This window comes from Protomyctophum bolini (assembly GCF_963924005.1).
Source record: "Protomyctophum bolini genome assembly, chromosome: 21".
Taxonomy (NCBI): Eukaryota; Metazoa; Chordata; class Actinopteri; order Myctophiformes; family Myctophidae; genus Protomyctophum; species Protomyctophum bolini.
In genome coordinates, this window is record NC_137882.1 from 29,049,929 (window position 1) to 29,062,291 (window position 12,363).

General features: G+C 44.6%; 1 protein-coding gene across 1 annotated transcript; it reads right to left on the reverse strand.

Annotated features, from left to right (window-relative positions):
• Positions 1-4,155: 4,155 nt before the first annotated feature.
• On the reverse strand, positions 4,156-10,280 carry LOC308336467 (uncharacterized protein; the record flags this gene model as incomplete). The annotated part of the gene is made up of 6 exons (XM_080793832.1): positions 10,004-10,280; positions 8,952-9,108; positions 8,167-8,301; positions 6,282-6,518; positions 5,960-6,090; positions 4,156-4,500 (listed from the first exon to the last, which is right to left on the reverse strand). Exons 1-6 carry the CDS (start codon positions 10,268-10,270, stop codon positions 4,156-4,158), a joined length of 1,272 nt encoding a protein of 423 aa, XP_080649958.1. The 5' UTR covers positions 10,271-10,280.
• Positions 10,281-12,363: the final 2,083 nt, after the last annotated feature.

Genomic DNA, 12,363 nt, shown 5'->3' on the forward strand with positions numbered 1-12,363 from the left:
TGACAAACCTGTGGCTGAGAGACACACGTACGCATGCATTGCACACAGGAGGGACCTCGGTCCTGTCTGTGTGTGACCTGTCTGTCGCCGTGACTCGCCTGTGTAATCTAACAAAAGTTTGTGGACAAATGTCGGGCTAGGTATTACTGTAGACTAATACATGAGACGTGGAGGCGGCGACTTTTTATTTATTTATTTTATTTTTTATAGAAACTTTATTTCTTTTACACACAAACGTTTCTGTGCGCGACAGATTTCAGATGTGCGCGGGAGCATTTGGCCATGTGCGCGCGCGCGCACGGGCGCACGTTAGAGGGAACATTGGTGAGAAGTTCAGTCACGCGAGTGAGTAGACCCACTGCTTCGTTTCTTGGAAACAAGCCAGCTCAGGTGGTGCGGGCATCTAGTAAGGATGCCTCCCGAGTGTCTCCCTATAGGGAGGTCCTTGTTGCACGTCTCCCACTGGAAGGAGACCACCGGGCAGACCAAGGACCAGATGGGGGTGGGATTACATCTCCACACTGGCCCGGGGGACGCCTCGGAATCCACCCAGGATGTAGTTCTTACTAATGCTGCTCTGGAGAGGGAAGTCTGGAGCTCTCTGCCTGGAACTGTTGCCCCTGCGACCCGACTGCGGGCAAGCGGTTGAAGATGGATGGAATCAGAGGCGCGGGGCAGGATTGAAGTATACTGGTTGGGCTCACGGCCCCGAAAGCGGGTGTGCCACAATCCAGACAGCGGGGGTTTGCTGTAGATTAACAATGTTTTCCACAGAGACAATTTTGCAAGTCGGGTCCACCCTCAGGCCCGAGGTCCTGTTGCTCCTATTTATAGTGCCCTGTGTTCAAATTTAGGCACACACACACATGGCAGAGAACTGCCAATTGTGGTTGTGAAAGTGTCTTTTTATAGACGTTTGTGTTTTCCTTTTCCCCCCCCAAAAGGACGAGGGAGGCACTGGGGTCAGATGTATTATTTAGTATGAAGCTGAATAGATGTAGCAGAGGACTGAGAGTGTGGGTTGTGTTGGGAGAGCTGTGCTGAACACTCATGCCTGCAGGCAGCAGACATGACAGCAAGGCCCTGTACTGGCTGTACAAACCGTTCTCAAACCTTTTTCGTGACAAGGACCACCAAAATGTGTATTTGGGCCACGGACCCACACGTCTGAAAATGTTTTGTGCCAGCTATAGGGACCCCCAGTATAGAGAAGATTTGTGTTGATAATTAAAACTTTTTTTTCCCCCCTGCATTTTTCTAAATCTTATATTAAAATTGGCTTAGAGGAACATTCAGTGATTTGGAAAAAAAAAAAACCCCGGTCCTGGTAACAAGATCTTGGGTGAAGTGTCCCTTTAAGGGAGGACCGTCTGGTGGGCCAGTGACTCAACCACAACCATCCTGATGCCAGTGGGTAGAAGAAGCAGCCTACAGAACTCACACACGTGTTTTGCTTAACCCATTTAGACCGAACGATTTAAAAAAGTCTTTCTAAAAAAAAAACAGTTTTCTAAAAAAAAAAAGCTATGTTTCTATGTCAGTGGCTCTCAAACATTTTCATGTCAAGGACCCCAAAAACTATATAATTGACTGCCGACCCACATCTGATAATATGTTGTTCCAGGGACCACCCAGAAGCAAAGATTTGAGCTAAAAGGGTTCGCTCTGAAAGAATATATATATTCAAAGATTTGCGCCACATTTTCGCGATTATTCAACAGCTAAAGCATAACATAATGCTTAAAAGACCAAAAGGGGTTCCCGACCGTCATCATGAATGGGTTAAGTAAACGTATGCAAATAAAATACAGGAAATACAAGCAAAAGTCTGTAGTAAGTCACAATTTACTCGAGCAAAAGTACAAAAGTATAATCAGAAATCTTTCAGTCATCTTCTTGGTCGCAGCACCAACAGGTTTACAGGTGTTAAATAAATAAAAGATGCAAATGTTTCAACCAAACGAAAATGTGCTGAAAAGACCCAAGACGACCGCCGAGCGCGCTAAAGCAAGTGTCGAGTTGCCGCGTCGAACGTTGTGAAGTTTGCTAGAGCCCGACGACTCAGGGGTTCGTTGGGAGTTGCGACCGGCCCGATAGGCAGAGGATAATAAATAATGTTCTGGTGAGAGAGTTTTCCCCTGCATCACCCCGCCCTCACAACAGTCACAACAACAGAGACATTGCAACGGCAAACAATGTTGAACTTCACCAGGCTCATTCCTGCACTAGGGACCAGTGGCGTGCACAGATATACACTAGGGGGTGCACTAGGGGGTGCTAGAACACCCTCTGCCTTTTTGGCAATGTGCCCTTTTGGAAAAAAATAAAAACGTTTTTGTACAGTGTACACTGTACAGTATGTGGAGTTTGTGGACCATCGTGACATTGATCAATTATTGATAAAAAGCTTCCAATATATTATTTAGGCTCCAAAATCAATATATCTCACACTATTAAGGCAACCGGCCGCTTCCACACGCTGCACAAGGTGCCCTTTTTTTTGCCCCTCACAACGTCTGTGCACGCCACTGCTATGGACTCCTGCGGCTTCATTGTTTTTGGCAGTGGAAGAACCCTCCGGGGACGACATGAAGCACACGATATACATTCACAGGGTGTACCGTACGGCCGCGTTGAGTATGAGCCGGTGGTCTGTGGAACGGACGGAAGAGAATATAATGCTGTGTTTGTCAAACAGGGAAAGAGGGGACGCGAAAAGCCCATCATGATCAAGAATAAAGGGAAATGCGAGAGATGTTTGTGTGTAACTACGAAGGGGGGGGGGGGGGGGGGATAAAATACATGAAATTTTCAAAAAACGAATTAAAAGTGTGATGAAGAGAAATAAAAAAACAAACCAAAAAAAACATAACCCCGCCCTACTAGTAGTATAGCCGGCGCTGTAAAATAAGCGACGGCTGTCCAAGGGAGGTGAGAACGGGAGGTGAGAACGAGACGGCACAGCCTATTCATGGTGGAATAAACCAAAAATAAAATCTCAAGACTGAAAATGGTTTTTTTAGGCAAGACCAGCTGAAGAAATCATGACATTTCTGAGACCGTTCATGTTTCTGAGAGATGCTTCTAAAACTTGTATTCTATTGCTAGTTTGAGCACTCTTTTGATCTTAAAATAACTAAGGACCAAAAATAGCACTTATATAGATACTTGTATCTAGCTATACAAGCTCACAACGACGTGTTGTGAGCTTGTAGATCTGCCATTTTCAGTTGCGCAGCTGCATGCTTTCGGCTTGGCCCAAAGCCTGTTAATGAAGTATTCAATCAATCAATAAATATACCCTTTTTTCCAAGTGTCAGTTTTCACTACTGAATGACTATACTTAATGAGATGAGTACACAAATGAAATGTAAAACTTAAGCCATTGAACGTCACATTATTATTGTGTCATCAATATCGGTGAAAATAATCTGGATTATTTGGAGACCGATCCGATACAGATATGGCATTTTTATGGACGATATGCTATACCGATTACATCGTGCACTTTCCACCATGTCCATTCCGCTTCAGTGTTTCCTCTCGGGTGGCCATGGGGCTTGGTCTGGGCAGAGCCATAGCGTAAGATTAGAGTTACGACAACAACTACCATTCATTTCATGGGGCTTCAGCCCAATGCTCTTCAAAGCTCTTCTACTATATACTTCTGTTGCCGAAGAGCATAGCGAACAGTGACAATGTCCTGGACCGGGAAGTTGACGGAATGCACTGGACTCAGGCAACAGCCCAGCTTTAACCCATTTCGGCCTGACATCGAAAAAAAAAAAAAAAGTATTCTGAAAGAATATATATATTCAAAGATTTGTGCCGCATTTTCACGATTTTCCAAAAATAGCAGACCAAGCTCATAGCGCGCCTGTAGAGTGGCGCGCTTGTAGATAGTTGATGATCTTAAATCCCTTTATTCTAGATCGTTTTGTAGTAATAGCACAACATAAACATTACAGAGACTTTAGTTGTCACTGTACTTTAAAACAGTTGTCATGTTGCACGCAGAATAGCCGACATTTGCGCCGCCCTCGTCGAAAACAACGTATTCCAAACTCCAGCTCGTCACTCCCCAATGCTGCATGAACAGCGCTCGAGTGCTCAGTTTTATGACCCCTTCAATGTCGTATAACTCTGTCTTATACTCTATGGCTCTGGGTCCGGGGCCGCCGCCGCCGTCGGAGGAGGAGCCAGAGGTCTCTGCAGGCTGGCCAGGCTCTCCAGCGCGGCGGCGCTTCTCTCCAGCGCCGCCACGCCTCGCCCCAGGAGCCTCTCGTGGCGGGCCATGGCGGCCAGGCCTCTCCGCATGGCCAGGTTGACGCCGCGGAGACCCCGGCGGAGGCCGCCCAGCTCCCGCTCCAGCATGCCGAACCCCGGCGGTGGCGGCGAGCGGTCCTCCTCGGGTCGGAACGCGTTGTTGTTCCCGAGTCGGTGGCGGCGGCGGGCCGAGGTCCCTTCTCCGGGATCCTCCTCCTCCAGTGGGCGGGGTCTCTGCAAGGTTATAATAGTTTGGGACTTTTCTTTTTCCATTCGGCAGGATAATGCCCACCCACTCGACTCAGAGTACAAGGCTGTTGCCATCGGGCCGTCGTCGTCTGGGTGCCCCCCGTTGTCAAAAACAACAGATATACAGTAAGCACTCCTTTGTCCCTGCCTCGATTCGTGCAGTCAACGCTGCCAGTAACATGTAATGTGGTGATGATATGCTGAAACAAGCACTTTATGCCAGCACTTTATATCCTAGCACTTTTTTCTGATGTAGCCTTTCTTATTTTGTTTTATCTTTGATTCTATACCTGCACTAGATGCGCCCAGACCTCTGTTTATGCTATGGTGTCTCATGTCTGTTGTTGAACTGTATTGTTTAAACCACTACTTTTGCTGTAACCTAATTGCCCTTCTGGGACATTAATAAAGACCTTGAACCTTGTTTCTACATACTGTACGTTTAGTTTTGTCTGCCTTTTTCAATACTGGTAAATAAAACTGGTGCAAGGACCAGGGTAAATAATAAAGAATATTCAATTACAGATTAAAGGAGAATTCCATGCTAGAATGATTTCTTACCTTTATTTGTAGTTGTTACGTCCCCACCAAAGAGGTCCAGGTGTTATTTTGTGCAAAAGCGCATTATTGGCTATTTCCTCTACCATAAGCCCTCAATGAATTGAATTGAATTGCATCGAGTTGAATGGGGCATTGGGGTGTTGTGCTAATTCGCTTATTTACATTGCTCAAAAATCTATGTTAATAGTATCCCAAGCGGCACACTTTACTACTTATTTCGATGGAAATAAGCGAATTGGCACAAAAACGCAACCCCCATTGAAGGCTTATATTAGGGGAAATAGCCAATAATGCACTTTTTCACAAAATAACACCTGGACCTCTTTGGTGGGGACGTAACAACTAACAAATAAAGGTAGGAAAGCCTTCTAGCATGGAATTTTCCTTTAAGTTTATAAATACATTTCAGTTAGTTACAGTTAAGTTTTGAAAACACACGATACAGTTTCAGTTGGTTATCGTTTTTCTTTTCCATGTCTAGTTTTTGAGTGGTGCAACCACTCTCTTACGGAGCTATGTGTGTGTGTGGGTGGCTGGGTGGGGTGTGTGCGTCTGAGCATGAAAACAGCATGGTTTTTTTTCACCACCTGTGCGCGACCTAACACACACACACAAACATATTAACTGCATATATGGTGATTTCGGGTGTGCCAGTATAGTACAGTAACTCTGTCATTTCTCAACCGTTTCGGACGTGGGGCGGCTCGCCGGAATCGGGCCGGCACCCTGGGTGCGTTCCTGTGGGTCTGGAACTCCCCCCAGCCCCCTCCCCCCCCCCCCCCCCCCAACAACACTCACTTCACACAGGTGTGATTTCTTTTGGTTCAGTAAAAATAAAATGTATAATTTTGTTTTATTTCTCGTTAGTTTTAGAGTTATTAACCTTGGGTCTCTGGCTGCCTTCACGTTCCGCGGCCGACGTCTCTCGTGCTGACGGATGCTGCTGGCCTCGCTCGGCCCCCGTTCCGTCCCAGTCAGTCTCCTCCTCCTCCTCCTCCTCTTCGGCAGGAAGATCTAGGGTGGACAACTGTGGTCAATGGAGAGGGCCACCATATTTCCTTACATTTCTATCCCACGATTTTCACCCAGTGTGGGGAGAGTTTCCCCGGCCGGACGTACAAATACATTGGACAAAAAGACAATAACTTTTTACTACTAGCAATAAGCTGAAATCAATAATAACATATCAATGTTTGGATATTAACCTGCGGGCCGCATGAAGTGATAGTGGGGGCCGCATGTGGCCCCCGGGCCGCCAGTTGCCCATGTGTGATCTATGGGGGTCTGTTGGTCAAGTGGTCCATCTGTGGGTACTCTCAGTGGTGGAAAAAAGCCTTGTTTTTCTCCAGGCGTCGGTCGTAGACTTTGTTCTTGAAGGTGGTGTCCGAACCCTTCGGGAACATGCACTCCTCCTCGTCCAGGATGGAGAAGATGCCCGTGAGCTTTTGTATTATATTTTTTTGTAAAAAGGAGAGAAGAAATCACAACAAAGACATAATAATTAAAAATAAAACAAGAAATGATCACGCGGCAGCCATTCAGGACTATAGGTCCTCAGTATGACTAGCTCTTCTACATTTCATGAGCTTTCGCTAGTCAGGTTTCACCCACAAATGTACAGGAAAGCATCTGTAACTGCTAATTCTACAGAATGCATCATCAGAATGATATTGGCTGGAAAGTGTGTCATTCTGCGCTTAGCCTCGGTCCCAGGCTTACTTATCTGCGAAAAAAAAAAGCCTGGTCACAACCTAAGGCTGAGAAGCTATCGGCGGTTGTATCCTCCGGAATATCCGTCAGATGCATTTCCCCCGGATACGATATTTTCCCGACCAATCACAACACTTGTTTCATTCGCGGAGAATGTAAACTGATTTGTAAAGCATCAAGGTCATTTCCTTCGGCGATACTTCCGCTAAAATTCTGCACTTCCGCTGATAGTCTTTTCAGTCGCGGTCTTGCCCAGGGTGTTCTGCGCTGTGATTGCCTGGAAGTATTCTGTGCTGTGATTGGCCGGAAAATCATTCACCTTAATGGTGCTAATATGTGCTAAAAAAGTAGTTTTTCTTCTTTCTAATTATTGGATCGGCCCAAAACATTGTGTTTATTGTCATGATTTGGCTTTGTCCGAGGGTTGAATGTCTTTTTTAAATGTCTATGGGAAAAAATGAATGGGAAATTCTCTTCCGGGCCCCTTTCATGACGATGAAGCACCAGGAAATAATTCCCCATCCATATAGATATAGTTTCAAAAATTATTTATTTAAAGGCATGTTTAAGCCTCGGACAAAGCAAACAGACCATTTGTACAGACAACTCTCATCCCCTCAGCTCCGAGTTCAGGCTTCCTTCTGGCCTTTGCCTAAAGGTTTCAGGGGCCACAAGGCAATAGGTATAAGTTCTCCTTCGTGCCAGTGTCTATCCAGGCTCTAAATGCCGATAGGAGGAGGTAACTTGTCGCTTGACTTGCTTGTTGTATATGATTTATTATACAACTGTTTTTGTAGTTAGTTATGAATGAATTTAAATGCTACACTGATACCCTGTTATTGTTTTTATGTGTAGCATGTACTTTTTACTGTGCTTTATGTGATTCATGTTGTCTTGCCTGTTATGCTTTGCTGTAAACCAAATCGGGGAGAAACAAATAAATGAACCTGAACAGCCGAGTTGATAAATCATGACAATGAACACTTATTTTGGGCTGAACAAATAATTAGAAAGAAGGGGGGAAAAAGGTCAGGGTTCAAGTTTTTCTTCGAATTATTTATTTTTGTTCGTCCCCAAAAATAATGTTTATTGTCATGATTTGTCAACTCGGCTGTTGGCTTTGTGCGAAGCTTAAATGCCTTTAAATAAATACTTTTTGAAACGTCTATATGGGAAAGATTCATGGGGAATTATTTCCTAGTGCTATATTTACTGACTAAATAAATACTTGGTAGTCCATATTTGTTGAAACATCTGCATTCGGCATCCACCTTTCTTTTTTTTTGGCATGAGCGGACATTTTTGAGGGGTGACAAGGAAGGTAATAGGTTTTCAATCACACACAATTCTATTCAAAAATAGAGAGCACATGGAACTTACTGAGGTGTGGGTGATCTTCAGGTTCCTCCTGTTTAATAGAAATGTCTAAAGGTATGTCCTGTTTAATAGAAATGTCCCTGGCTGAGTCGTCTGGAGAATTCATCTTCACCTGCAGTCTGGACTCCACACACTGTTCTGAAATGAAAGGTATTGAGTAAGGACAACTGGAGACCTATACCAGTGGCGATGCAAAATACATTCTAGTCTAAAGTGAATACGGTGAAAGTACGTGGCCCATATCATGGCAGCACCAATTATCCCTGATTGCTGTATTATGAGAAATGACAGAAATGATAGAACGCAAGTCTACTGTATTGCTTCTCATAACTGTATTTGCTTTACAGAGTAAAAGCGGCACCCCAGAGCTCCTATTTTGAAGGAATCCCGGGACTGATTGTGTTAAAGGGACACTTCTCAGATGGAAGAAACTGCAGTCACTCAATTCTAATAGTATGGCCAGAAAAATTATGTAGTGTGTGTGCACATTACATTCACCCCTTCACACAAACATTCATACACCGGCGATGACAGAGGAAACCATGCAAGGCACCAACCTGCACATCGGGAGTAATTAGGGCTTCAGTGTCTTGCTCAAGGACACTTTCGACACTAACTCTGGGGGAGCCCGGGATCTAACTAACTGGCAACCCTGCGGTTACCATCCAGCCTATAATGCATTCTGTTAATCAATCAATCAATCAATCAATCAATCAAGCATGGCCTTACTTCCAAGAAATAGACCTAAACAAAACCAGGCACAAATTGGCAAAAATTGTTTTTATTACCTCCTTGGGCCCCGCCAACCTGCACCTCCACGATGTCATAGTAGATGCTCTCTGGGAACAGCGTGGAGGCAGCGAGGTCCTCTGCTGGGGTGAGCACCTGCACCATAGCCTGTCCTGATCCTCCCATGGCCAGCTGTTCCTTTCTGTTAGCCTCGGCCTGGGGAAGTGATCGAAGAAATAATATGTCATTGAAATTGCCATAATGTCAGGTGTAAAGGAGCAACTTGGACACTCAGGCATGAAGGAAGCGTGAGTTCAAGTCCGTTGCTCTCCCCTTGTCCCCCATATATGGAGGGTGTGTAGAGCCCAGGATCACATTAGATGATTGACACAGGGGTGAAAAACGGGTTACAAAATCGTGGGATAAAAAAAAAATTAAAAAAGAAATTGCCATGATCGGCATTTCCATTATTTTCCAAATGACAAATATCAGTGGTGGAAAGTAACTAAGTACATTTACTTAAAGGAGCATTCAGTGATTTGGGTGATTTGGAATACTCCCCAGTTCGCCCCGGTAACAAGATGTGCACATGCGCGCACTACAGTGGGGGGGGGGGGGGGGGGGGGGGTGGGACGCACGACAGGCCAACACCACACACACCAAGGCCCACCCCTCACTTCACACAAGTGTGATTTTTACGTTACTGAAGTATTTCCAATTTTCAGTACTTCTACTTCTACTCCACTACATCTCATTTAGAAAACTTGAAATGGGACAGTATGCATAATTATTAGTACTTTTACATTTGGTACTTTAAGTAGTTTTTTAATATGCCCATGCTTTTGAATTCCAGACTTTTACATTGCAGTATCGATACTTTCACTTAAGTAAAACTTTTTTCAACACATATACTGTACATGGGAAAATATTATAGCAAAATAAAATCTCAAGATTGAAACGTTCACTCTGAAAGAATATATGAAACACATTTTCACGAATTTTCAAAAAAATAGCAGATCTACAAGCTCGTAGCGCAGAACTCGGTGCCGCGCTATGAGCTTGTAGATCTTCTATTTAGCTAAAGTATAGGTTGTCCCGCCTGTGAGCCTACCTTTCTTCTCCCGGATCTCTTCGTCGAATCGAACTTCTTCTTCACCTGGTCCACCGTCCTGTGGATCCCCGAGAACGAGGACACGGCCATGGCCACCTCCACCCAGGCCTGCTTGGCGTCCTCCCTCCGCGTGGGCCGCGAGGCCGTCCCGTAGATCCTCGCCTGTCGGCCTTTCACCTCGTGCACCAGCACCTTCACTTCGTTCTCCGAGAAGCGCTGCGCACGTCCCACGTCCATGTTGAGAGTCTCGTTTTGGGGATTTGGCATAGCGCAGTGCCGCAGCACCCGGCGCAGCCCTGCTCTTTAAAAAAGGCTCGGTTTTAAGTGGCGGTGTAACGACGCCCAAAACCACACCTATGCATAATTGTAAGCGTGTGTCCCACCGAGGTAGCAATTTGGCCGGGGCGGGGGAAACGCCCTCCTACTGCTAAATCCCCACATTACAGATTTAGGGACTCTGACACTGTCCGGGCTCATGACAAAAATAATTTCGGAAGACCAGTAGCTGTACCAAATGAGTAGAATTTTTTCTTTACTTTTTCATGTTCAAGTATCAGTTTACTACTTGGAAATACTTTTCCATCTTATTTGATTATTATTTGTTATACTGTTCATAGCAGTCCCTATGAACAGTATCTTTTCTTTTCCCAGCATAAACAAACGCTTATTGCCTAACTGCCTATACAAGCTTTAAATTGACCAATTGAACATTCAGATTTTAACCCCCCACCAAAAATATATATTTGAAGTTCAACCTCAAAAATATTGTCATTTGAAATATAAGAGAGATAATTTGAACACTATGTGAAGAAAAACATAATTGTCTGATTGGAAAATCAAAAAGGTTTTCCTTTGTAAATGTCCTCAATCCATGGATGGGTGGAGAGAGTGAAGAAATAAAATGGAACGGAAATACCAGAGTTGTCCCAGTGATTACATGTAGGATCAGCTTCACCTGTGATCAGTTCTCCAGTCAGTTGAACGTCTTTTCTTTAAACGTTTAGATGAATTGAAAACGGGAGGACCCTGCTGATGTAAACAAGTCTCAGTGTCTTAGTTTTCATGGTTTCGTCCTCGAAAGTAGCAGGTTCTTTTTTTTATTGACCAGGCTGTGCTTTCGTTTGAAATGTACCCATTCTACATACTGTGTGTGTGAATCCAATGGCCACACGGATGGAGGATATGTGACAGTTCTCTCCACAGCCAGACAGACACACACGCACACACACACAAACACAAACACACACAGGCAGAGCAGCGGGCTCTTTTCCTCTTATTATTGTCCACCTCTAACTCACACAGAAAATAACTTTTTGAGACGAGTAGTTCAGTCAGTGATGTCTCTCTCTGTCTGTTGTTCACAGGCAGGATTAAACTAATCTGACCATACCGCCTATTCTCCTACCGACGTAAGTGAGAACGGCCGTTGTTGTAGAAACGGCCGTAAATAATCAGTGCTGTCGTAACACTTAAAGGGGCACTGCACATTACATTTAGAGTGAAGCTGCTATAACTGCATTACATTTCCCCTCCCTCTCCCTCCCTCTCACTGTCTCTCCCTCCCTTTCTCCTCTCTCCCTCTCTCTCCCCCTCCCTTCTCTCTCTCTCTCTCTCTCTCTCTCTCTCTCTCTCTCTCTCTCTCTCTCTCTCTCTCTCTCTCTCTCTCTCTCCCTCTCCCCATTAGTGGTAAATACAGTGATTATGTCCCAGCAGCATTACAGGGTGGATGGAGGTTTTGGGCAGAGCCTGTACACAGCCCACTCAGTCTAAGTATAGAAAGCAGCTTTCGGTCTGTCTCTGATCAACGTTTTCGACGTTTCAAGCTTTGCAGGGCTCGAAATAGCGACCATTTTGGTCGCAAATGCGCCTGAATTTTAATCTGTGCGATCTCAAAATATAACTGGGCGCACCAGTGCTACTGCATATAATTACTGTAGTGCGACCAAAACGATCGCGACCGAAAGTGTCGCGGGCCGGTTCCCTCCCGCGAGATGATTTAAACTTGTAGAGCATAAAGATCTGAGCATGTAAAAAAAAAAGTAAGTTCCTAGTCCATTCCTGTCCAGAGTTATGATTGTTTAAAGAAATATCTCCTTGGCTTCTTCTACTTCCTCTAACCTCCCGTCAGTCCGTGGACTGATTGGGTGATCAACATCAGCTGGACCTGAGGTCCTCAGCTGTGAGAGACAACAAAAGGGCTCAATTGAATGGAATGTGTGGAGTCACACACACACATTTATGATGACGTTATGAAAATAACTTCTCATAAATATATACAGTAGGCCTATATATATATATATATATATATATATATATATATATATATATATATATATATATATATATATTTTTTTTTTACT